General features: G+C 41.5%; 1 protein-coding gene across 2 annotated transcripts in view; it reads right to left on the bottom strand.

Annotated features, from left to right (window-relative positions):
• LOC124798260 (NBAS subunit of NRZ tethering complex-like) overlaps positions 1 to 27846 on the bottom strand; it is a 424226-nt gene that overhangs the window by 54976 nt on the left and 341404 nt on the right. For both annotated transcript variants that reach the window (XM_047261580.1, XM_047261581.1), the window contains exon 37: positions 18241 to 18415. In XM_047261580.1, the coding sequence (XP_047117536.1) occupies positions 18241 to 18415 (175 nt within the window). The remainder of the gene's footprint in view (positions 1 to 18240; positions 18416 to 27846) is intronic.

Raw genomic sequence — 27846 nt, 5'->3', positions numbered from 1 at the left:
GAACATAGTCAACAAGAGTCAGCACTGCTCCGTGCATATATAGGTGAGAGTCGCTGGTCAGTGTGATGCAGATCATGCTGTGTGTACGCTTCCTTCAGCAGCCTCTAGTGGTCAGCCAACACTAATACAGTTGGCAGTTAATTTAAGTTCACAAGCATGGCAACAATACCCTTGGCACACTCAGCCACATGCATTCTCCCTCGTGCAAAGAGGGCACCCAGGCGATGGAGGAGTCCCCGGTGGCCCAACAACACAGACATTCATCAGATCAAGAATGGTGGCAGCTGGTGCTGACGGCAGGGGTAGGATGGGCTAGCCTGAACACACGAGCATAGGGCCAGAAGGCATAGGGATGCAGTTACACCCAAGGGCATTGGGCCCATATGGCACCTGACGACAGCACCATCACCATCTCTGTATCGTCATCAGCAGGCAGGTCCCAGTGCAGAGGATACGGGGCTGGGCCCACTGGTGACAATGGCTCAGACAATAAGGGGGCTGGTGGAGGTGGCCCGACTGCAACAACAGGCTGTGGCAACTGACCCAAGTTATGAGACAAACTGGCATCCGGTGCCAAAAAGCTGGAACCTAAGCGTGCCACACATCAAGGAAGCAGCCAATGAGATGTGAGCGCCTCCACAACAGGTGAACCCATGTTCAAGTTGGAGTGTGGGGGAGTGGGCCATGACGACAGGCTGCACCTGCGACCAGAAGCTTCTTGCAGCACGTGATGGTGCAGGGGTGCAACTGATCAAACTGGTGCATCCACCTCACTGGCTGTACAGATGCCACAAAGTCAGCACTCCCAGTCGCAGACAACAGTGGCCCGTATCCACTTGGGCTGGCAACCGAATCCTCATGCCAACACCGGCCGGATGAACCAGACTGCAGCAGGTGTAGTGCTGGCCACAGGAAGTGGAGGAATGTGTGTGGCTGCTGTCCGTGAAGCAATTCAACTGGTCTCCATTCCCCCATTGGTGTGAAGGGATATGTGCTCAGGAAACAGAGAAGGCTTCGTCTGGTGAAGAACCCACAACAAACTTTTTCATTTGGGACTTGAATGTATGCACTATTATTTTGTGTCTCCATTTGATTGATGGTGGAATGGCAGAGTCTTAACACAAAAAATGCTGTGACAAGAACGAAACAATTGAAAGATGTGTGAAATGAACAGGGACCCATTATTAGAAACTAAAAAGGCAACCCCACAACAGAAAAAAATGCTCAAAATCGTACCAATTGCCACCTCAGACGATGTTGACACACGCAGGAGAATGCAAGGAAAGCAGGAAATCCACAACCAAGAGCCAATAGGAATTAAAGGAGGGACCTACAGAGTTTACATGAATGTGTTCCTGTGGCTGGCATGGAGTACTCGGGGGACAGATGCCCTGGGAGCTGCCTGTCATTGGGCACATCGCGAAAACACAGACAATTTAGTCATCAATCCTTGGAACAAACCAAATCATCTGGCACTGTTAGCTGCAGCAGGCAGAAGACACGCTTTGTTAGTGGTGCACATTTTAGTGATTTTCACCAAGATAAACTCAAGCTGCAGTCTTCTTTTTTGGCACATCAGTGCAAAAGTGTGCACAGATCAGCTAAGTGAAAAATGCATGCAATAAGTATGTTTATTTATATATAAGACAACTTAGGAATTTTCCTTTGTGTGAGACCACTTGTAGAGGAACCATGTGCCAATTTGAAGTTCTACATTTCTTTATTTTACTGATCACGTTGCTTCTGCATAATCTTTCACTGATTGTATCAATGCCCATTTGTACCATGACACATTGTGAAATTTCGAGCATTCACAACTGTCACAATAAACTCATACTATTATCGTCAATTACAGGCTTAAACTTAAATGTGCTATTATAAAATCTCTGGGAACAGTATGCCTATCCTCTTTCAAAACAACTGTTCACTAATTTCATTGTACAAGTATGTATGAAAAGATGTGTGAAACATGTTATTTCTGACAATTTTCAGACACTTACAAAACTATCCTTTGTAAGTTAGTGGTATGAGTGTTTTGGATGCATAATTTATTTTGTAGCAGTTCAGCATTTGTGGTTCACAGTTTTGTCAAGAATACATCACCCCTGAATTTCATTGTGTATCAACACAAATGAACATGCATTTTAGAGAATTTTTGGAAACTGCCACTGTTCTTTGCATAATTCATGAGCAACATGTAGTAAATTGGTGTTTGAGATTTAGTTAACTGTAGCACATATTCTACCTAATATTTTTTGTTACATCTAGTTTTCCCTTAAAGAGAAGTAGTCCTATATATTATCTGCTTCTATTGCAAATAACTCTGTATTCGTGTTTGCAAACATTTACAATTAATCTCAAAATGTTTTAGGAAACCAGTAATTTTTACCACAGGTTTTTGTGCTGCTTTAATAGAAATCTCATTTTGTGTATTTGCTTCAATTCTTACAGAGAATTAGCAACTTTTTAGCTCAATAGATTAAAAGATAATCAGTGGCTTAATTTAAAGATATTTTCCATTGCCTTGCATACACTGCACCAGCCGAAATGCAGCCCCACTGCGAATGCTGTTCTTGAACATGAGAAGAAGTTGTTGACGTTCATAAGCAGCTGGAAATCGCCCTGACTACTGTCCAATTATTAGCAACTGTTGCAAATTCATGTGTTGGAAGAGCTCCCGAGAGTTGTGTACCTGTGACATCAATACCAGAGGTACCTTAATGATTACCCTATCCTGTGGATCCTGTCTCCTCTGCAGAAAGTACAGGATCTGTCACTATTCATCCACTTGACTGCAAATGGCATGTCATTGGTAGATCTAGGCATCCGGTACAGGGTGGATGGGGACCAGGGAGGACTCAAGAGTGTTGTACCAATCCCTCTAACCAACAAATCTGAGGTGCTCTTGCTCACCGAAACTGAGCCAGTGGGACTCACTTCACCTGTTTTGGGGAAACCTGTTTTGTACAGTGCCAAGAGCAGGCAAACACAAAAGGGTAGGAGTCTATTAATCGTCATCAGTTCACACATATGGCGAATGATAGTACCCATTAGGGAAATGGCAGCAAGGGACAGGAAAGGACAAAAGCTGCATTCAGTGTGTGCCTGGAGGCCTCAGTCAACATGTTGAAGAGGTTATTCCAGCATCCACTGAGGGAGCAGGGAGCAGCCAACTGCAGATTGTGGCACACTTTGTAACAAATAATGCTTGTCATCTGGGCTCGCAAGTCATACTTGGGTCGTTCCACCGAGGGGCAGAGGAGGTTGAGAAGACTAGCCTTAAGCATGGAGTTTCAATGAAACACAATTTGCATCACTGTCTCCAGAACTGATCATGGTCTTTTAGTTCTGAGCTGACTGGAAGGACTAAACTAGAGATTTTGAAGGTTCTGTACAAGCTAGGCTGCAACGTCATTGACTTGCACCATAGGGTTGAGAACTGTAGTGTCCCCCTAAATGGGTCAGATGTGCATGACATATCAGAGACTGCTACTCAGCTAGCTGACTGTGTGTGGGGTGCACGTGTGGGGTGCACACAAAGAGTTTTATAGATTAGGTGACTCTCCATCCAATCCAGATAATGATAGCTGTAGGAAACCCAGAAGTATCAGTATAAGGCAGAAACAAATGCCTCCCACAGGTGAGAGTGTTAAAACCCTAAAAGTAAACTGCTCAAGCATTCACAATAAAGTGCAAGAGTTTGAGGTGCTCATGAAAAGCAGTGAAGTTCATAAAATACTAGGTACAGAAAGCTGGTTGAAACCTGGAATTGATAGCAGTGTGATTTTTGGGGGAAATTTAAGTGTGTACCAAAAAGGATTTGGTAATGGGAAATGGAAGTGGTATATTTGTTACAGTAGAGAAGCAAATCAGATCCATTGACATAAAAATTGGAACTGCATGTGAGATTGTTAAGTGAAGACTCAGTATCAAAGGTGGCCACAAAATGACAACCGGATCCTTCTATTGCCTACCAGAATCATCTCTGATGTAACCGAAAACTTCAGAAAAAATCTCAGTCCACTTGTATGTAAGTTCCTTAATCATACTGTAATCACTGGTGAAGACTTCAATCAGCCAAAAAGTAATTGGCAGAATTACAGTTTTGTTAGTGGTGGGTATGATAAGACATCATGTGAACTTTACTTCTCTGATGAGTACCTAGAAAATATAGTTAGAACCCAATTCATGAAGGAAATATATTAGATCTAATGGCAACAAATAGACCTGACCTCTTTAAAGGATGCCCACATCGAAACTGGTATCAGTGACCATGACCCAGTTATGGCAACAATAATTACCGCATTACAAAGAACAATTAAAACAAGCAGAAAGATATATATGTTCAATATACTAGACAAAAAATCAGTAGTGTCATATCTCAATGAGGAACTTGAAACTTTCAGCACAGAGCAGGAGCACGTATAGGAACTATGGCTCAAGTTTAAAAGAATACATAAACACACACTGAATAGATTATGTACCCAGTCGAACAGTCCATAATGTGAGCAAAACTCCAAGGTATATAGTCACCATAAAGAAACTTCTAGAGAAAAACTGAGATTACTGCATAATAGGTATAAAATAAAGCGTAGGTCTATAGACAGGGAGATGCTGAATGAAATGCACAATTCTTTCAGCAAGCACCACAGCAGAATACTGTCAAATGATCTTTCACACAACTCAAAGAAATTCTTGTCGTATGTAATGGCTGTCAGTGGCACTAAAGTTAGTGTCCAGTCCCTAGCGAATGAGACAGGAACTGAAATTGAGGGTAGCAATGCAAAAGCTGAAATGCTTAACCTTGTTTTCAAATCTTCCTTTACACAGGAAAACCCAAGAGAACTGCCCCTATTTAATCCTCATACCACTGAAAAGATGAATGAAATAAGCATTAGTGTCAGTGGTGTTGAGAAACAGCTGAAATTGTTAAAATTGAACAAAGCTCCAGGGTCCAATGGAATCGCTGTCACATTCTATACTGAATTTGAACAAAGCTCCAGGGTCCAATGGAATCGCTGTCACATTCTATACTGAATTTGCAGCTAAATTAGCCCCTCTTCTAACTATAATCTATCGTAATTTCTTGAACAAAAAGCGGAGCATAGATCTTGGAAGAAAACACAGGTCATAAAAGTTCACAAGAAAGGTAGTAGAAGTGATCCACAAAGTTATCATCCAATATCCTTGACATACATTTGTTGTAGAATCTTAGAACATATTCTGAGCTCAAACATAATAAGGTATCTTTAACAGAATGACCTCAGTGCCAAACAACATGGATTTCAAAAACATTAATCATGTGAAACCAAACTCGCACTTTTCTTGCATGAGATGCTGAAAGTTTTGCATCAAGGCAATAAGGTAGATGCTGTACGTGTTAATTTCAGAAAAGCATTTGACTCAGTACCACAGCTATGCTTATTGTCAAAAGTTCAATCTTATGGAGTATCAACTGAAATTTGTGCTGGTTTGAGGACTTTTTAGTAGGGAGGACAAAATTTGTGACTAGACTGATGACTTTTGGGTAGGAAGAACACAGCATGTTAACTTGGACGGAGAGTCGTCATCATCAGTTGTAGGAGTAACCTTGGGTACCCCAGGGAAATGTGTTGGTACCCTTGTTGCTCATGTTGTGTATTAATGACCTTGTAGGCAATATTAATAGCAACATCAAGTCTTTTGCAGGTGATGCAGTTATCTATAATGTAGTTACATAATATTCACTCAGATCTTGGTAAGATTTCAAAGTGGTGCAAAGATTGGCAACTTGCTGTAAATCTTCAGAAATGCAAACTTGTGAACTTCACAACACAAAGAAATATAGTGCCAAGGACCATGGTATCAATGAGTCACTGCTGGAAACAGCCAACTCATACAAATACCTAGGTGTAACATTCTGTACGGATATGAAATGGAATGATCACGTAGGCTCAGTCGTGGGTAAAGCAAGTGGTAGATTTCAGTTTACTGGTAGAATACTGGGGAAGTGCAAACAGTCTACAAAGGAGATTGCTTACAAATCACTTGTGCAACCCATCCTACAATACTGCCCATGGGACTCACACCAAACCGGGTTAACAAAGGATATTTGACATATACAGCAAATACAGGTTTGTTTAATCCGTGGAAGAATGTCACAGAGATACTGAAGGAACTGAACTGGAAGACTCTTGAAGATACGAGGGTTGAAACTTTAATAGTGGCAACTATTTATTTACAGCTCGTACAAAACAGATACATGTTTCAAAGTTTTACTGACCTTTAAAGTAGTCACCAGCACTGTGTATAACCCATTGCCAGTAACATGGAAGTCGTAGAATACTCTTAGCAGTGGCAGTTGTGTTTACAGTTCTAGCAGTGCAGTCTATTGCCCGAGAAATTTGTAGCGGTTCTGAAGTGAATGCCCTAAAGTGTTTCATTCAGTTTAGAAATAGTTGAACTCACGAGGGCTTAAATCAGGGAAGTGCAAGGTAGGTGTTATAGCACTTAGCAGCCCCATCAGTCAAACAAATCAGTATTGGCTTGCACTGTACGTGCTTAAGTATTGTCCTGCAAAATGATGGCCAGGTCCTACAGAAAGTGTTATCATTTCTGTCTCTAAGATGGTCGTAGGTTGTGTTCCAAAAATGAACAACATAGAGATAGAAGTGATGACATTTTCTGCAGGACCTGACCATCAATTTGCAGGACAATGCTCAAGCACGTACAGTGCAAGCTGTTACTGATGTTTGACTGATGGGGCTGCTAAGTGCTATACCAACTACTGCACTCCCCTGACTTAAGCCCTCATGAGTTCAACTCAATTTCTAAACTGAAGGAGACACTTCATGGCATTCGCTTCAGAACTGCTACAAATTCATCAGGCAATAGACCACGCCGCTCAATCTGTCAACACAACTGGCACTGCTAAGAGTATCCTACAACTTCCACACTGCTGGCAAGGGGTTATACACAATGCTGGTGACTATTTTAAAGGTTAGTAAAACTTTGAAACACGTATCTATTTTGTACAAGTTTTAAATAAATAGTTGCCACTATTAGAGTTCCAACCCTCATAGATTAAATATCCTCAGAAAGTCTATTAACAAAGTTTCAAGAACGGGGTTTAAATGGTGACTCTGGGAATATACTACAACCCCCTAGATATTGCTCACCTATGGATCGTGAGTAAAAGATTAGAATAATTACTGCATGCACAGTGGCATTCAAACCATCATTCTTCCTGCGTTCCATACCTGAGTGGAACAGGAAGAATCCCTAAGAACTGGCACATTAGGATGTACCCTCTGCCAAGCACCTCACCATGGTTTGTAGAGTATAAATGTAGATGTACATGTAGAACCATGTCAGTGGCAATGACAGCTCCTATGTGTGAGTTCGTAATTGGATTGGGAAATCCTCAACTGCGAACTGTGTTTCAATAACAAGACGGAAGACAAGCAATTCTTCACAATCAAATTCAGTATCAGGATCCACAGGAAGGCAGGACAAGGCATCCACACTGGCTTCTTTAGACGTAGGTCGAAAATGTATTATTAACTGTAGCGAAACAAGAACAGTACCCAGCATTGTAGGTGGCATGCTGCCTTTTCAGGCAAGGAAAACAAGGATTTATGGTCAGTAATGTAAACATGGAGAGTTAAAAAAAATTAATTCTGAAGACTACAGACTGTCTCCCATAAGTCCAACCCCTCGTCCAAGTCGTGGGAGATGGGCAACGGCACAAAGTAGGGGACTGCCTATAGGGGCGATGTACAGCGGGGACTTCGTGTGCCCCAGGACCGCTACGTTAGCTGGGAAGGCCCTATGGGAACCCTGAAACGTGACGGCTAACGGGGCTCTGGTGAATCTGCGATAGGCCTAACAAGCCAGTAGTGGATAAATCAACTGCTTTCAAAAAGGGAACATGCCTCGGATCACGGAACGGATTTAAAGGAAACCGACCAAGCAATGGAAAAGGATTACGAGATGGTTTACGACTGGGCACCCTAAACGTAAGGACTCTAACTGGGAAGTTAGAAGAAATTGTAGAAATGATGGAAAGGAGGAAATTGGACATCTTGGGACTTGCTGAGACTAGGTGGAGAGGAGTTGGTGAAAAATCACTCAGTAAAGGATGTAAACTGTACTGGATAGGGAATGAGAGGGGAAGAAATGGAGTGGCAATAGTGGTCAGAGAGGGTCTGCAGGAGGAGGTGGAAGGTATCAATGATCGAATGATAAAAGCCAGAGTACGAGTGAAAGGAAAAAGCATTGAAATCATCCAAGCGTATGCCCCACAGGTGGGGTGTACAAAAACGGAGAAGGAGGAATTTGAAGATGACGTGCAAAAGCAGCTAAATGGAGGTAATCAGATTATAATAGGGGACCTCAATGCACATGTTGGCACAGACAGGAAAGGATTCGAGGAGATAATGGGACCAGAGGGCTGGGGGAACCGAAATAGAGAAGGAAACTTGTTGCTGGAATTCTGCAAGAGGAATGGGCTGGCAATCGCAAATTCCTGGTACAAGAAGAGAAGTAGCCACAAAATAACTTGGTACAGTGGAGACTGGTCCCAAACTTCAGTAGTAGACTATGTACTAGTGGATAGGCAGATGATGAGCAGCCTCACAGATGTTAAGGTCATTCCATCTGAGGCCTTAGACAGTGACCATCGGCTGTTGGTAGCCACCTTGAGAGAGAAAAAAGATAGGAGGGCAACAGATATACAGGAGAAAAGGTTGAAGACATGGATGCTGAAAGAGGATGAACGGAGGACCCAGTACCAGACACTGATCAGGAAGAAGCTGCCAAAGGAAGATCAGAGAACAGTGGAAGAAGAATGGGGAGATTTTAAGAGGGCTCTAGTGGAGGCAGCTGAGACTGTGTGCGGAAGAACTAGCACAAAGAGGAGAAGTAAAGAAACTCCATGGTGGAACAACATATGTAAAGAGGCAGTACTTCGAAAGAACAAAGCCTTCAGAGAATGGTTCCAGACCCGAACAGAGGAAGCTAGGGTAAAATATAAGGAAAGCAAGAAAGCGGCACAGACCATAGTAAGGGCGGAGAAGAAGAAGTGGATGGAAAAATGGACAAGAATGTTAGAAGAGGACAGTGAAGGGAACAAAAAAGTACTTTACACCATGGTAAGAAATAAGAGGAATGACAGAAGCGAGTGCCTGAGGATCATGGATAATAATGGAAGAGTTGTGGAGGAAATGCATGAGCTCAAAAAGATTTGGAAGGAGTACTTTGAAGATCTGTTGAATGCCGCCAAGCGGGTAACTAACAGCGATGGAGAGCCTAAGGTAGCAGACGATTATAATAGTGGGGAAACTGATGATCTAACTTGGAATGAAGTGGAAGAAGCCATAAAGAGGATGAAAGGGGGCAAGGCACCAGGTTGGGACGAAGTAACAGTGGATATGATACGAGCAGCAGGAGAAGTAGGAACCCAGTGGCTATACAGAGTGCTGAGGGTGGTGTGGAAGGAGAACAGAATTCCTGAGGATTGGAAGAAAGGAATTATAGTCCCGATCTTCAAGAAAGGGGATAAAAGGAGATGTGAGAACTACAGAGGAATCACCCTGCTATGCCACTGTGGAAAAATCTATGAAAAGATCCTGGAGAAGAGAATAAGAAGTAGTATTGAAAGTAGACTGCAAGAGGAGCAGTATGGTTTCAGACCGGGAAGGTCAACAACGGACCTCATATTTGCGGTAAGGCAACTGCAGGAAAGGCACTATGAGTACGGGAAGGACTTAATCATGGCCTTTTTAGATATTGAGAAGGCGTATGACAGTATCTATACGGACAAGCTCTGGGATGTGCTGAACGCAAAAGGGATAGATGAAGAGATAACACGAAAAGTCAGAAAAATGTATGAGGGAAGTGAGAGTTGTGTGAAAGTGGGGAGGGAACGTACTGCATGGTTCAAGCTGGAAAATGGGCTGCGACATGGAAGTGCACTTTCGCCTTTATTGTTTATTATTGTTATGGATGAAATCCTACAGCAAGTATCAGATGCAATTGGAGATCATAAAATGAAAGCAGTGCTTTTTGCCGATGACCTGATGTTATGGGGAAATTGCGAGGAGGTGGTGCAAGAGCAGTTAGATGTATGGGAGGCAACGGCAGCACAATATGGAATGCATTTCTCTGCAAAGAAAAGTGAAATAATTGTCACAACAAGGAAGAAGAATAGGCCAAATGTGGATATAACTTGTGGAGGGGAAAAACTACAAGTGGTAGAGAACTTCAAGTACCTGGGAAGCATGATTGAAAGTAAGGGGGGAAACGCGATGGAAATAAATGAAAGGTGCAGAAAAGCAGGGCAGTTCTACAAATGCATTAGGGAGCTTATTTGGAGCAAGGAGGTGCCACAGAAATCCAAGGGAATTATATACCGAACCTACTTTGTCCCCATATTGGCATACGGAAGTGAGACATGGGTAATGCACAAAAGCGACAAAAGTAGAATACAGGCTAGTGAAATGAAGTTCCAGAGGAGCAGGTTGAGTGTAACAAGACGAGACAGATTGCGAAATGTGTATGTGAGGGAAAGACTAAAGGAGGAACCAGTACAGGACAGGATAGATAAATCAAGACTGCAGTGGTATGGACACATGAAGAGAATGGATGAGGGAAGAATTCCAAAGAGGATGTTTGATCTGCAACTGGAGGGGAAGAGGCCCAGAGGAAGACCAAGAGATAGATGGGTGAAGGGAGTGAAGGAATGTGTGATGAGAAGAGGAGAGAACTGGACGAAGGTGGAAGAGGGGGAATGGTGGAAAGACAGAACACGATGGAGAGGCTTGTGTTCCCGACAGACCCAGCCAGTGGCTGGAAACTGTCCAAGATGATGATGATGATGATGATGATGATGATGACTACAGACTATAGCAAGAGCCTCTTTTTTCACCTGAGAGTAATGTTGCTGGGCCAGAGAGAGAGATTTAGGGAGGGAAAGCAACTGGTCGTTCAGAGCCGTTGGCGTATCAGTGCGCAAGGACTGCACCAAGGCTGTACTGTAAGGCATCAATCCCCAAAACTAATTGCTGGTCTGCAGAAAATGTAACTAAACAAGGGGCCACGAGTAGTTTGGATTTGAAAAGCATTTTCACAATGCACGCTCCAGCAAAAAGGTACATTCTTACGTGACAAGGCATGCACCAGATGGGCTGCCCTTGGCAGGAATTTATGGTAGTAGGGTATATTCTCTAGGAGGGCCTGAAGCTCCTTCTCAGTTGAGGGGTGAGGGATAGGCATAACAAAAGAGATGCGGTGTGGTAGAGAGCGAACCCCATCCCGCAACATCTCGAATCCCAGATAAACAATAAACAGTTTAAAAACTGAGATTTCTTGAGGTTACACCAAACCTGTGGACAGTAATATAAAAAACAAAGTGAGCAAGTTTTTCAAGTGTTCAGTCATGGAGAAGCCCGTGATAACAATGTCATCCAGATAATTAATGTAAGCCAGTACAGACATAGGCAACTGTTCTCAAAATGGTTGGAAAATAGCAGCAGTGCTAGCCACACCAAGAGGAAGGTGCAAATACTGATAGAGACCAAAAGGAGTAGTCAAAACACAGGAACCTGCAGATATGCTTCAGACAAATCAATTTTAGAAAAGTATTGGCCACCCAATATTTTTGCCAGAAGTTCCTCCTGGCATGGGAGAGGATATGTATCCACGATTAACTGCATGTTGACTGTAGTACTGAAGTCGCCAAAGAGGTGAAGATTCCCCGCTGGCTTCCAACCAGCAGAGTCCACCATTTTCTAGCCATTGCAGGTTGGACCACCCATAGAAATTGAAGTCCAATTCTGATTTCACTTGATCTATCAGGGCAACAGTAATAGGATGCGTACGACAAAAATGAGGGTAGGTGAACTGTGTTGGTGACAGAAAATCCAAATGTCTGAAATCCGTCTGTCCTGAGCAAGTTCTCAATACTGGCAACAGAAACCAGCAAAAATGTAATGGAACAAACCATTGACTTGTAAAAGGCAGATACCATAAACAGTCACAAGAGCATTATGTTCTGTTTGTTATAACTGATCAGCTTCCAATTCAATAATGTCACTGCGCCACCTGCATTGATGAATAGCTGAAGCACTTGGCGAAAAAAAAAAAAAAAACTCCACAAACAACTTGGGGGAAGTCACAAGCACTGGAGTCACAGTTTACATCCATTTCCATACCCTGAGCAATCTTTGGTGAATGACACACGGAGGCAATGTGGCCCTTCTCCTGTCAAGTGTTACAAGTAGCCCAGCACTTAGGGCATGCCAAATGTTTGTGCTGAATGAAACGGAAAGGACAAGATGGAAACAGAGAATGCTGATGTTGGTGCTGTGGTGGTTGTGGCTGCTTGGGCCAGCCTTGGTCCGCTCGGCACTGGGTCCACATGTTTACCACTGCCACTGCCAGTTCATCGTGCAAACTATCTGTCATCTTGTGACACTACAGCCACATCACCCCACGTTTCAGTTTGGTCACTCACTGTCCCAGAAAATTCAAAATATTGTGCTATTTGCAAAACTTCTGCCAACAAGAGGTTTTCATAGAATAAAGCCTTTGGGTGCGCTTCCTTGTCTGGAGCTAAACGGATAATTGCGTTACACATCAGAGTCTGGAAAAAAGTCATTGAGGCATCAGTAATGAACTGACACTTACAGCTAAAGCTGTGAAGTTCGGCTGCCCGGGTCCTGTATGACCAGTTGAGTTTCTTGGGGAATTGGTAGAATTCAACTCGCACTGTTATGATGTGCGTTCGTTTGAGGTGGTAGCTGGACAATAAACCAACATGTGATCACGAGTAAGAGCTGCCATTCACGTAAAGGGACAAGCTGACACAGTCATTGGCACATCTTAGGTGGAATCCACAAGAAGAATAAGGTTTCGCACAAATTCGAGTCTGTCACACCAAAAACCAAAATAGGCTTTTTGAATCTTTTCTCATAAACTTCCCAATCCTCAGTTGAATCATCACACAGAAGAAAAGTGGGTGGACAGACCGATGGAACGGTACCTTGTCTGTTAATAGAAGCTTACAAAGTGGTCACCCCTGAAGTAAGCTGTTCAGTCAGGGAGGGTAGCATGGCGTTCATAATGACTTAACCTGATGAAACTGCACTTAATGATTGCACACTCGGAAACAGTTTCAAACTTGCCAACAATTATGTAGTATCCAAGTAACGTAAATATGACTTTATTCATTAACCTCTGAACAATAACGGAAATAAGCCTCTTGTGATTCCACGTGTAGCAAGTCAAAAGAATCATACAGAAGGGACAACAGAAGTGATACACAGACCAACTGAAATGAGTGGTACAAACTAAAAGAACATATTGAGTGTGAGTCAGTGCTGGTCTGCACGTATATAGATGCGAGTCGCTGGTAGACAGTGTGGCGGAGACTGTGCTGTGTGCATGCTTCCTACAGGTGGCCTCTACTGGCTGGCCTGCACCACTACAGGTGGTGGTTGATTTAAGTACACACACACATGGTCACACTACACTTGGCACACTCACACTCACTAGTAGTAGGTTACAGCTATTGGCATCTCATTTGCTGTATGTGACTTCGAGCATCATTCAAAGGCACAATCAAAGTTTCTCTAAACTATTTTATTTCTTACTTTTAGGCAAATGATTTCACAAAATATCTGATTGCTTTTTTTCTTTCTTTTTCAATTTTTTAAAATTAATTCCAGTAGTAGCATCCCATCCTCATAGCAGAAATGCATAAATTTGTACAGTTGTTCCTTCACATTGTGCATTGTTTAAAGCGTTCATGATTTTTGATTTGGTAATTGGTGTTCGGTGTCCCCCCCCCCCTCCCCTCCCCTCCCAACTCCTATATTTTAGCTGCAGTGATCCAATTTTTGAGTGCATCTTGCTGGTGTTTACTTTTACTATATCTCCCTTCCTACATATCTCATTTGTTTATACTCTTTGTGGCACACAGTTATTTGGATTTTCATTTTTCTGTATCAGTCAGAACTTAAATTCCTTAAAAATTCCTTATTTTTTGAGGGCAGTATTTCTTGTGGCATCCATGGTTGTTTGTCTTCAGTTTCCTCCTCTTTAGTTAGATCATTTGACAGATTCTTTCACTGAAAAGTGACTGGAAAAAGTTCTCCAGGAGAAATGATTTTTGGTTAGATTTAAAACTTGGTTTGTTACCTGTTAGACATTTTATGTTACTGGGCAAAGCTGAAAACTTTTTGTTGCTATATACTGAATACCTTTCAGAACCACTGGTAGCGTTAATAATGGGTAATACATGTTATTTATTCTTCTCAAATTGTGATGGTTATTTACAATGAATTTCGTTATTGAATATGTATATTGTGATGGTCCATTTAAAATACCAACTCCTTGAAGTACATACATGACAGTCACCAGTGAACACCACATATTATTCTTATAGGCCACTTTTGTGCAGACAATACTTTCTTTCTAAGCGATGAGTTAGCCTGCTAAATTATTTGACGGCATTACTGATCAGTACATCTAGTGCTACCTCAATGATACATTGTCTTATTTTTTCCCATATTACAATTTCTTGATTCATCTTGTCTGTGTCCACTCTACACTTCTTAGCTGTGTTTCTTTTAGTTCTTCTACATACCACTTAGTCCCAGTTGTGCTGCTTTGTTGCTATTTGACTCGGTACTGCACTTGGTTATAACTATTGTGTGATCACTATGAATGTCGACACTAGGGTAGGAATGACTAGATATTCTTTATCTTCTATTTGATTAAGTATAATCTATTTTGTACCTAGAACTATCTCCTGGTACTTCACACGCACATCTTCTTTTGTTAGGAAATTTGAATTGTGTTCATTATGACCATTTCACAATGTTCATAGAATTCTAATAGTGCTTGTATTTATTATACAAGTTTTCCAGTACAACCCATTTTGAACTGTGGCTACAAACACAGGCAGTAAAATCTTCCATTATTACAACATTATCATTTTTCTTTGTTATTTCTAGCAGGTCTTCTACTTTTTCATATATATCTTTAACACATTCCTCTTCAATGTTTGTTGTTGCAAAGTAGACTTGGATACTTCATAGACCTACTGAGAAAGTCTTTATCTTTACATCAGTTACTGATCACACTGTTCCTCCACCTGTCCATTAGAACAATTGCTACACCTCTTGATCCTCGCTTCTCTTTGCCAGTGAAAATGACTCTGTAATCATTTGATATGAAGTCTCCCCTGACTTCCTACCTACACTCCTGGAAATTGAAATAAGAACACCGTGAATTCATTGTCTCAGGAAGGGGAAACTTTATTGACACATTCCTGGGGTCAGATACATCACATGATCACACTGACAGAACCACAGGCACATAGACACAGGCAACAGAGCATGCACAATGTCGGCACTAGTACAGTGTATATCCACCTTTCGCAGCAATGCAGGCTGCTATTCTCCCATGGAGACGATCGTAGAGATGCTGGATGTAGTCCTGTGGAACGGCTTGCCATGCCATTTCCACCTGGCGCCTCAGTTGGACCAGCGTTCGTGCTGGACGTGCAGACCGCGTGAGACGACGCTTCATCCAGTCCCAAACATGCTCAATGGGGGACAGATCCGGAGATCTTGCTGGCCAGGGTAGTTGACTTACACCTTCTAGAGCACGTTGGGTGGCACGGGATACATGCGGACGTGCATTGTCCTGTTGGAACAGCAAGTTCCCTTGCCGGTCTAGGAATGGTAGAACGATGGGTTCGATGACGGTTTGGATGTACCGTGCACTATTCAGTGTCCCCTCGACGATCACCAGTGGTGTACGGCCAGTGTAGGAGATCGCTCCCCACACCATGATGCCGGGTGTTGGCCCTGTGTGCCTCAGTCGTATGCAGTCCTGATTGTGGCGCTCACCTGCACGGCGCCAAACACGCATACGACCATCATTGGCACCAAGGCAGAAGCGACTCTCATCGCTGAAGACGACACATCTCCATTCGTCCCTCCATTCATGCCTGTCGCGACACCACTGGAGGCGGGCTGCACGATGTTGGGGCGTCAGCGGAAGACGGCCTAACGGTGTGCGGGACCGTAGCCCAGCTTCATGGAGACGGTTGCGAATGGTCCTCGCCGATACCCCAGGAGCAACAGTGTCCCTAATTTGCTGAGAAGTGGCGGTGCGGTCCCCTACGGCACTGCGTAGGATCCTACGGTCTTGGCATGCATCCGTGCGTCGCTGCAGTCCAGTCCCAGGTCGACGGGCACGTGCACCTTCCGCCGACAACATCGATGTACTGTGGAGACCTCACGCCCCACGTGTTGAGCAATTCGGCGGTACGTCCACCCGGCCTCCCGCATGCCCACTATACGCCCTCGCTCAAAGTCCGTCAACTGCACATACGGTTCACGTCCACGCTGTCGCGGCATGCTACCAATGTTAAAGACTGCGATGGAGCTCCGTATGCCACGGCAAACTGGCTGACACTGACGGCGGCGGTGCACAAATGCTGCGCAACTAGCGCCATTCGACGGCCAACACCGTGGTTCCTGGTGTGTCCGCTGTGCCGTGCGTGTGATCATTGCTTGTACAGCCCTCTCGCAGTGTCCGGAGCAAGTATGGTGGGTCTGACACACCGGTGTCAATGTGTTCTTTTTTCCATTTCCAGGAGTGTAGTTTCTGATATGCCTAGCTTCACAATTTCTTTTAATTTTTCTAGTTTCCCAGCTTCATGTAGATTTTTCATACTCCCTGATACAGTTTTAAATTTTTTATTACTTTTAGTTTTGCTGGGATTTTGCTGAATGACATCCTGAGAAGCTTTGCTGTGGTTTATTCCCCTGCCAGATCCTGGGCTTTGTTTCATATGATCAGTGGTCTGATTTATTTCCTTCTTTCTGTACATTCTACCAACAGAGTTTGAGGTATCATTAAGGATCTTTAACGATGTGGCTTCTCCTTGCCTTTCACATTCTGCTACTGTTAATCTTCAGTGAGATTCATTCACATTTGAGATACAATTCTCAACCCAGGACAGTGTATCACTTCTTTGGAAATAGGGTCTAGTGGCATTTCCTATTTCCTCTAGTCATACAATGAACAGTAGGCTACTTGCACATTTAATTGCATTACAATACATTTTCTTCTTATCGAAGTATCATTAGCCACAATTTGAATACGACAGTTGAATTATTAATAAATACAACTATTTATGACAATCTTTTTCAAGCATGCAAAGAAGAACTTTGAGCAACCATCAAATTATCTGATCACTTCTCCAGCAAATTAAATATGTCAATAGAAAATACAATCAAAGAACAATCTACAACAACTTTTGTCTGATAACACACACTGTGTCATAGAGGCTTTTTTAGAATAGTGTATGCATGCAAAGAGGGGGGGGGGGGGGGGGAGGGATTGTTGCAGTTGATGAATTTAAACAATTGTTAACTGAACCATCAATTGCATAATCACATGATTCCTAAGATGTATAATTCATGACAATGATTAGCTTGTAGCCACATATACATCAGAGACAGAGAGAGAGAGAGAGAGAGAGAGAGAGAGAGAGAGAAATGAGCCTTTATTCTTGTAAATCGGTTCATACCTTCTTCAACATAAAGAGGTATAACGAACATAGAGATGTGTAAATAAATACCTCACTAATAAAACTGTAGTTTGTCACCAAACAGTCCATAACAAGAGCAAATTATTTTTTCTGCTTGGAAGATGAGAGTGAGGCTGTATGTCCGACAAGGCGCAGGATTAATGTAAACTTACTTTATTTATCTGACGTAATGGGGCTGCAGTGCTGAATGTGAGACACATGGACAATCTTTGTTTTACTTTCATTTTTTACCATTCCTTAAAACTCAACAATAAAAATTACAAAAATGGTATAAAGCAAAGTGTATGAAATGAAACAAAACTCTGTGGTCATTTGTACATCTACATGCTGCTATAAAAATAACACCACTCTTTAGAAATCAACTGCATGTGCATTTTTAAATGCTTTTTTCAAGTAATATAAATCTGAAGTTCATACATGGAATTTCAAGACTATAGCTATTTTTTCAGCTATGTGATTTGATTACCTGTTTTTAGCTCTGTACAAAGTAAACATCCTACAGCATCCAAGTATGTCTACCAAGAAAGAAACACTCATATTCATACTATTAGTCTACTAATCGGTGCTGTTCACACTTGCAGTAAACCTTAAAAAGTTGCAACATGGAAAGTGGAAACAATTAGAGCAGTTACCTCCAGGAAATTTACAGACTGTAATCGTAGTTTTGGAGGCAGGGACTCATCATAGCACAGTGGCTCAAGTACAGCCCATGGATCAACCAATGAACATCCTCTGTCATCAGCCACTTCTTGTAAGCGGTGAAGTATATGAGGAAGTAGGGCCAAAGATTCGGGTGCGGGACCATTTCTGAAATGTATCCAAAATTCATGATCTTGTGTTATGTAATTTTCTTGTTACTCTTTCCACACTAAGTTTCTTATACAAATTTTTGGGATAAGTATTAAAAAGAAATGTTAATGTTAAAAAACATATTCAATAAATTTCAATCAGTTGTCTGCTTCACCCTTCCTGTAAACAATGTTTCCACTAGAAACTTAACTTCAAATAACTATGTTACTGTAGTTTTATAATGTCTGTTTGCAAAACAGAAAATTTTAACAATGATTATCCAAACATAGGACACCTTTCTTGCAAGCAGTGTTATTTTCATGTTTTTAGTGACAGTACTTAGTTACTACTCACTTGTAGCAGACTGTTTTGTCTCTCTCCACACCATGACATCATCTCATGAGGAGAATTACAAATGGTGTCGTGCCAGATTTGATCATGCATTCTCTGTTGTTATTTTCTACATGTGAACAATGTATCCATTTTCCTCTCTCTCTCTCTCTCTCTCTCTCTCTCTCTCTCTCTCTCGTCCGTCCCCCCCCCCCCCCCCCCTAACCCATATGCGAAATTTATTTATTGGTTTTGCACAAATATCCCTGTCTTAAACTTTGAAGAGAAATTGGTAACTCTTCCAGTTTTATATAGAAAAAATGCTAAATCATCATCAATAAATGGTAGTATAAAATAAATTAAATTGTTTTGTTTCATATGGAATGTGATAACACAACGGTAATGCATATAGCAAAATTCAAGAGGTTTTTGTTTGTGTTGATCACGAGAATAACAGACTGCAAGATCCGGGCAATCGCAGATGGTGGGATTGTTTGTAGTTGGGAGCTCTAATGTTAGGTGCGTTATGGGGCCCCTTAGGGACTTGGCTGACAAGGAGGGTAAGAAAACCACTGTGCACTCCGTGTGCGTACTGGGTGGAGTCATTCCAGATGTGGAAAGGGTCCTCCTGGATTCCATGAAGAGCACAGGGTGCAGCCAACTGCAGGTGGTTGCTCACGTTGGTACCAATGGTGGGTGTCACTTTGGATCAGAAGATATTCTCTGTGGTTTCAAGTGGCCAACAGAAGTGGTAAAGGCTGCCAGTCTTGCTTGCAAGATGAAAGCAGAGCTGACCATTTGCAGCATAGTCGACAGGACCGATTGTAGACATCTGGTACAGAGCCGAGTGGAGGGTATGAATCAGAGGCTCAGACGGTTCTGTGACCGTGTAGGCTGCAGATTCCTCAACTTGCGCCAAAGGGTGGTTGGGTTTCGGGTTCCGCTGAATAAGTCAGGTGTCCACTAAACGCAGAAGGCGGCTACATGGGTAGCAGGGGCTGTGTGGTGTGGACTGGGCGGTTTTTTAGGTTAGAGGGCCTCGGGGAAACACAAGAAGGGCTTCAGTCACAAAGCGTGCAGGCTGAACACAGGAAGAACGTAGATGCAGGAACCATTGGTATAACAGTTGTAAATTGTCGTAGTTGTGTTGGGAAAGTACCAGAGCTCCAAGCGCTAATGGAAAGCACTGATGCTCAAATCGTTATAGGCACTGTAAGCTGGCTAAAGCCGGATATAAGCTCAGCCAAAATTTTTGCAAAGAACCTAATGGTGTTCCGAAAAGATAGGCTAAACACGGTTAGCGGTGGCGTGTTTGTTGCTGTCAGAAGTAGTTTAACTTGTTGGAATTGAAGTAGATACTTCCTGTGAGTTAGTATGGGCACAGGGCCTTGTTGGCAACCAGAATAAAATAATAATTGGATCCTTTTACCGACCTCCCAGTTCACATGATACAGTTGCTGAAAGGTTCAAAGAAAACTTGAGTTTGATTTCAAACACATACCTGACTCATACAGTAATAGTTGGTGGTGACTTTAATTTACCCTTGATATGTTGGAAAAAATACATGTTTAATTCTGGAGGTACGCATAAAATATCATCTGTAATTGTGCTAAGCGCATTCTCTGAAAATTATTTCAAGCAGCTAGTTCATGAGCCCACGCAATTAGCTAACAGTTGTGAAAACACACTTGACCTCTTAGCAGCAAATAATCCTGAGTTAATAACGAGCATCAAAACTGATATAGGGATTAGTGAACACAGGGTTGTCATAACAAGATTGAATATTGTAATCCCCAAATCCTTGAAAAATAAGCGAAAAATATACCTATTCAAAAAAGCAGATAAAAATTCACTTGGCCCCTTCCTGAGAGACTATCTCCACTCACTCCAAAGTTAGACCAGATGTGGCTTAAATTCAAAGAAATAGTATCGGCAGCAATTGAGAGATTTACACCAAATAAACTAATAAACGACGGAGCTGATCCTCCTAGGTACACAAAACAGGTTAGAACACTGTTGCAAAAACTAACGAAACAAACATGCCAAATTTAAACAGACGCAAGATCCCCCGATCCTTTACAGAAGCCTGAAATTTAGCACTGAGTTCAATGTGAGATGCCTGTAAGAGTTTCCACAACGAAACTTTGTCTCAAAACCTGGCAGAAAATCCAAAGAGATTCTGGTCATATGTGAAGTATGTTAGCAGCAAGAAACAATCAATACCTTCTTTGCACGATAACAATGGAGATACCATCAAAGACAGTGCTGCCAAAGCAGAGTTACTAAACACAGCCTTCCGAAATGCCTTCACAAAAGAAGATGAAGTAAATATTCCAGAATTCGAATCGAGAACAGCTGCCAACATGAGTAATGTAGAAGTAAATATCCTTGGAGTAGTGAAGCAACTCAAATCACTTAATTAAACCAAGTCTTCTGGTCCAGACTGTATACCAATTAGGTTCATTTCCAAGTATGCTGATGCATTAGCTCCATACTTAACAATAATATACAACCGTTCGCTCAAAAATAGTAGGAATAATCCACTAAATTACAGGCTCACATCGTTAACGTTGATATGTAGCAGGATTTTAGAACATATATTGTGTTCGAACAACATGAATTACCTTGAAGGAAATGGTATATTGACACACAGTCAACATGGGTTTAAAAAACATCATTCCTCTGAAACACAACTAGCTCTTTATTCACATGAAGTGCTGAGTGTTATTAACAAGGGATTTCAGATCAATTCGATTCCGTATTCCTGGATTTCCGGAAGGGTTTTGGCACTGTACCACATAAGCGGCTCATAGTGAAATTGCGTGCTTATGGAATATTGTCTCAGTTATGTGACTGGATTTGTGATTTCCTGTCAGAGGGGTCACAGTTCGAAGTAATTGAGGTAAAGTCATTGCGTAGAACAGAAGTGATTTCAGGCAGTCCCGAAGGTAGTGTTATATGCCCTTTGCTGTTCCTTATCTATATACACGATTTGGGAGACAATCTGAGCAGCCATCTTCGGTTGTTTGCAGATGATGCTGTCATTTATTGACTAATAAAGTCATCAGAAGATCAAAACAAACTGCAAAACTATTTAGAAAAAATATCTGAATGGTGCGAAAAGTGGCAGTTGACCCTAAATAAATAACAATGTGAGATCATACACATGAGTGCTAAAAGGAACTCGTTAAACTTTGGTTACACGATAAATCTGTCTAATCTAAAAGCCGTAAATTCAACTAAATACCTAGGTATTACAATTACAAACAACTTAAACTGGAAAGAACACATAGAAAATGTTGTGGCGAAGGTTAACCAAAGACTGCATTTTATTGGCAGGACACTTAGAAAATGTAACAGACCTACAAACGAGACTGCCTACACTACGCTTGTCCGTCCTCTTTTAGATTACCGCTGCACAGTGTGGGATCCTTACCAGATAGGACGGATGGAGTACATCGAAAAAGTTCAAAGAAAGGCAGCATGTTTTGTAGTATCGCGAAACATGGGAGAGAGTGTCACAGAAATGATACAGGATTTGGGATGGAAATCACTGCGACAGAATCTTCTCACGAAATTCTAATCACTAACTTTCTCCTCTGAATGCGAAAATATTTTGTTGACACCGACATACATAGGGAGGAACGATCACCACGATAAAATAAGGGAAATCAGAGCTCGTACGGAAAGATATAGGTGTTCATTCTTTCTGCATGGTATACGAGATTGGAATAATAGAGAATTGTGAAGGTGGTTCGATGAACCCTCTCCCAGGCACTTAAAAATGATTTGCAGAGTGTCCATGTAGATATAGATTAGAGAGATGCAGAAGTTCAGAGCATGTATGAAGGTATATAAGCAGTCAAACACAAATGGAATAACATAATGTCAATATTAATGATACGAAATATCCTCCATCATGTACTACACAAAGAATTATATATATGTACTACATTATGTTTAGCTTAAATGTCAAGCTGGACAACATTTTGCTCAGAGTTATGCTGCTGGATCCATATGAAGGGTTTTTTGTCAGGTAGATTGTTGTTGTTGTGGTCTTCAGTCCTGAGACTGATTTGATGCAGCTCTCCATGCTACTCTATTCTGTGCAAGCTTCTTCATCTCCCGGTACTTACTGCAACCTACATCCTTCTGAATCTGCTTAGTGTATTCATCTCTTGGTCTCCCTCTATGATTTTTACCCTCCACACTGCCCTCCAATGCTAAATCCAAGTAGATTATGCAACTAGAAACTAATTTGGCTGTCTTGCCAGTAAATTAAAGGTGTTAACAGAATATAAAGACAAACAATAAAATTTTTCTGTCTTAGTAGCTCATTTGCAAAGAAAGTAGAAACTTAAGTACTTGTTGCACCAATATCAAACACTCGCAGAAAGGTGGGACCAGATCATAGCAAGAAATAATGCGTGTGTCAAAATGAAGTCTGCAGATAACAATTCAAAACTTAAAAGCAGTTTTTAATGAGACAAACACAGTAAGTGTAATTGTAATTTTCTACAAAACTAAATAGAGTGAAGCAAATTCTTTGAATACTTCTGATATTGCAGAAATTTTAATGTTTGTTTTATGGAATACATGGAGCAATCACAAAGATCAAAGTTCATTTTCTGAAGAGTTTATACAGCCAATCCAATCTAATATTGGTACATGATGAACTTTGGATACAATCACAAAAAGTGCTATAAAACAGTGAACTTTTTTTATGTTTCTGGTACAAGAAGAAATTAGTTTTCTCTCACAGTTACTGCAGACACAAAAATGATGTTCAGAGCCTTGAATTATTCATGTGATTATCTTAAAGACTGCATCACTAAGGCGCATGTTATTTGGCATGTATAGTCAGTCAAGGTGCTGATTTGTCTCAACCAACTCAAGGTTGAGGTAAATCTAGTTTTGGAGCAAAATTTGCAGTTTTGACAATACAGATAGCCGTACCGTAGGTGCAACCACAGTGGAGGGGTATCTGTTGAGAGACCAGACAAACGTGTGGTACCTGAAGAGGGGCAGCAGCCTTTTCCGTAGTTGCAGGGGCAACAGTATGGATGATTGACTGATCTGGCCTTGTAACATCAACCAAAACAGCCTTGCTGTGCTGGTACTGCAAATGGCGAAAGCAAGGCGAGACTACAGCAAAATTTTTTCCAAGGGAATGCAGCTTTACTGTGTGGTTAAATGATGGTGGTGTCCTCTTCGGTAAAATATTCTGGAGGCAAAGTAGTCTCCCATTTGGATCTCTGGGCGTGGAATACTCAGGAGGACATTGTTATCAGGAGAAAGAAAACTGGCATTCTATGTATCGGAATGCGGAATGTCAGATCCCTTAATCAGGCAGGTAGGTTAGAAAATGTAAACGGGGAAATGGATAGGTTAAAGTTAGATATGGTGGGAATTAGTGAAGTTCGGTGGCAGTAAGAACAAGACTTCTGGTCAGGTGAATACAGGTTTATAAATACAAAATCAAATAAGGGTAATGCAGGAGTAGATTTAATAATGAATAAAAAAAATAGGAGTGCAGGTAAGCTACTACGAACAACATAGTGAACGCATTATTGTAGCCAAATAGACACGAAGCCCACTCCTACCACGGTAGTAAAAGTTTCTACGCCAACTAGCTCTACACATGACGAAGAGATTGAGGAAATGTACAATGAGATAACAGAAATTACTCAGACAGTGCAGGGAGACGAAAATTTAATAGTCATGGGTGACTGGAATTCGATAGTAGGAAAAGGAAATTCGATAGTAGGAAAAGGAAGATAAGGAAAAGTAGTAGGTGAATATGCAATGGAGTAAGGAATAAAAGAGGAAGACACCTGGCAGAATTTTGCACAGAGCATAACTTAATCATAGCTAACACTTGGTTCAAGAATCATGAAAGAAGGTTGTATACATGGAAGAGGTCTGGAGACACTGGATAGTTTCAGATAGATTATATAATGGTAAGACAGAGATTTAGGAAACAGGTTTTAAACTGTAAGGCATTTACAGGAGCAGATGTGGACTCTGACCACAATCTATTGGTTATGAACTGTAGATTAAAATTGATGAAATTGCAAAAAGGTGGGAATTTAAGAAGATGGGACCTGGATAAACTGAAAGAACCAGAGGTTGTAGAGAGTTTCAGAGAGAGCATTAGGGAACGATTGACAAGAATGGGGGAAAGAAATACAGAAGTAGAAGAAGAAGGAGAAGAAGAAGAATGGGTACCTTTGAGAGATGAAATAGTGAAGGCAGCAGAGGATCAACTATGTGAAAGATGAAGGTTAGTAGAAATCCTTGGGTAACAGAGGAGATATTGAATTTAATTGATGAAAGGAGAAAATGTAAAAACGCAGCAAATGAGGGAGGCAAAAAGGAATACAAACGTCTCAAAAATGAGATCAACAGGAAGCGCAAAATCGTTAAGCAGGGATGGCTACAGGACAAATGCAAGGATGTAGAGGCATGTATCACTAGGGGTAAGACAGATACTGCCTACAGGAAAATTAAAAAGAACTTTGGTCAAAAGAGAACCACTTGTATGAATATCAAGGGCTCAGATGGAAATCCAGTTCTAAGCAGAAAGCTGGAAGCAGTATATAGCGATAGAGGGTCTATAAAGAGCAATGTATTTGAGGACAATATTATGGAAATGGAAGAGGACGTAGAGGAAGATGAAATGGGAGATATGACACTGCGTGAAGAAATTGACAGAGCAATGAAAGACCCAAGTCGAAACAAGGCCCCTGGAAGTAGACAACATTCCATTAGAACTACTTATAGCCTTGGGAGAGCCAGCCTTGGCAAAACTCTACCATCTGGTGAGCAAGATGTATGAGGCAGGCGAAATACCCTCAGACTTCAAGAAGAATATAATAATTCCAATGCCAAAGAAAGCAGGTGTTGACAAATGCGAAAATTACTAAACTATCAGTTTAGCAAGTCACAGCTGCAAAATACTAACACGAATTCTTTACAGACGAATAGAAAAACTGGTAGAAGCTGACCTTGGGGAAGATCAGTTTGGATTCCGTAGAAATGTTGGAACACACGAGGCAATACTGACCCTACGACTTATTTTAGAAGATAGATTAAGGAAAGGCAAACCTATCTTTCTAGCATTTGTAGACTTAGAGAAAGCTTATGACAATGTTGACTGGAATACTCTCTTTAAAACGCTGAAGGTGGAAGGGGTAAAATACAGGGAGCAAAAGACTATTTACAATTTGTACAGAGACCAGATGGCAGTTATAAGAGTTGAGGGGCGTGAAAGGGAAGCAGTGGTTGAGAAGGGATTGAGACAGGGTTGTAGCCTAACCCCAATGTTATTCAGTCTGTATATTGAGCAATCAGTAAAGGAAACAAAAGACAAATTTGTAATAGGAATTAAAATCCATGGAGAAGAAATAAAAACGTTGGGGTTTGCCAATGACATCGTAATTCTGTCAGAGACAGCAAAGGACCTGGAAGAGCAGTTGAACGGCATGGACGGTGTCTTGAAAGGAGGATATAAGATGAACATCAACAAAAGCAAAACGAGGATAATGGAATCTTGTCGAATTAAATCTGGTGATGCTGAGGGAATTAGATTGGGAAATGAGACACAGTAGTAGATGAGTTTTGCTGTTTGGGGAGCAAAATAACTGATGATGGTCGAAGTTGAGAGGATATAAAATGTAGACTGGCAATAGGAAAGCGTTTCTGAAGAAGAGAAATTCGTTAACACTGAGTATAGATTTAAGTGTGAGGAAGCCGTTTCTGAAAGTATGTGTGTGGAGTGTAGCTATGTATGGAAGTGAAACATGGACGATAAATAGTTCAGACAAGAAGAGAATAGAAGCTTTTGAAATGTGGTACTACAGAAGAATACTGAAGATTAGATGGGTAGATCACATAACTAATGAGGAGGTGCTGAATAGAATTGGGGAGAAGAGGTATTTGTGGCACAACTTTCTTAGAAGAAGGGATCGGTTGGTAGGACATGTTCTGAGACATCAAGGGATCACCAATTTAGTATTGGAGGGCAGTGTAGAGGGTAAAAATTGAAGAGGGAGACTAAGAGATGAATACACTAAGCACATTCATAAGGATGTAGTTTGCAGTAGGTACTGGGAGATGAAGAAGCTTGCTCAGTTTAGAGTAGCATAGAGATGCATCAAACCAGTCTCTGGAATGAAGACCACCACCACCACCACCACCACCACCAACAACAACAACAACAGAATATCAGGAAAAATGTGAAGTTTTAGTTTTAACACAAAATGGTGTTGTTGTTGTTGACAAAGAATTATGTCAAATGAGAGCAGAGAGTTAGTAACAAAGAAGTAATTTTACTTCACGAAGTCAAAGTAAGGATCTCTGTGCAGTTATTCCTGCCGACATTTGTCGTCTCATAGAATTTCCTTCACTGAATGGAGGAAGGTACTTACTGCGCTTTACATGTGATTTTTCAAACCTTAGAAATTAGTTTCTTACATTCAATAAAGAGGAAACAGATACCTACACTCAAGACTTAGACAAACATAAATTCATATTTGGAAAATACAATGTTGATGGTCTATGGAAAATAATTTTGACATCTCTACAAGAGATGCACATAAATAATAATCTGAAAAAAAAGTAAAATATATATTTATTTACTAGCTTTTCACGCAAGGGTTTGCTCGTATAGATGTATGTCACATATATTGGCACCCATCTATTCCTCCCCTCTCTCTCTGTCCATCTCGTACGTCATCCAGTTTTTATTCCCATCCCCACCCCAATGGGAGATGGTTTTTACCCTAATGCTACAGCTTTCCACCGATCAATAAATATTATGTGTACCAATCTGATCGAAAGGTTTAGAAGGAAATGTGGAACACGAACACGAACACACACACACACACACACACACACACACACACACACACAAGCTTTATCAGAGGCTTTTCTCATGTACATGTATGTCACATACATTGCACATATCAGTTACCTCTTCCCTGCACACACCCTCCCCACCTCCCTCTGCTCACATCGCCTCTGCTTTTGCTGTCCACCCCTCCTCTCACCACACTCTGACCCAACTGCTTCATCAGGAAAGTGTGCAATATGGTATTGGAGAGCACACTAGCATATTA

The sequence above is a fragment of the Schistocerca piceifrons genome, chromosome 5 (genome assembly GCF_021461385.2).
Source record: "Schistocerca piceifrons isolate TAMUIC-IGC-003096 chromosome 5, iqSchPice1.1, whole genome shotgun sequence".
NCBI lineage: Eukaryota > Metazoa > Arthropoda > Insecta > Orthoptera > Acrididae > Schistocerca > Schistocerca piceifrons.
This window is presented reverse-complemented; position numbering and strand designations above follow the sequence as displayed.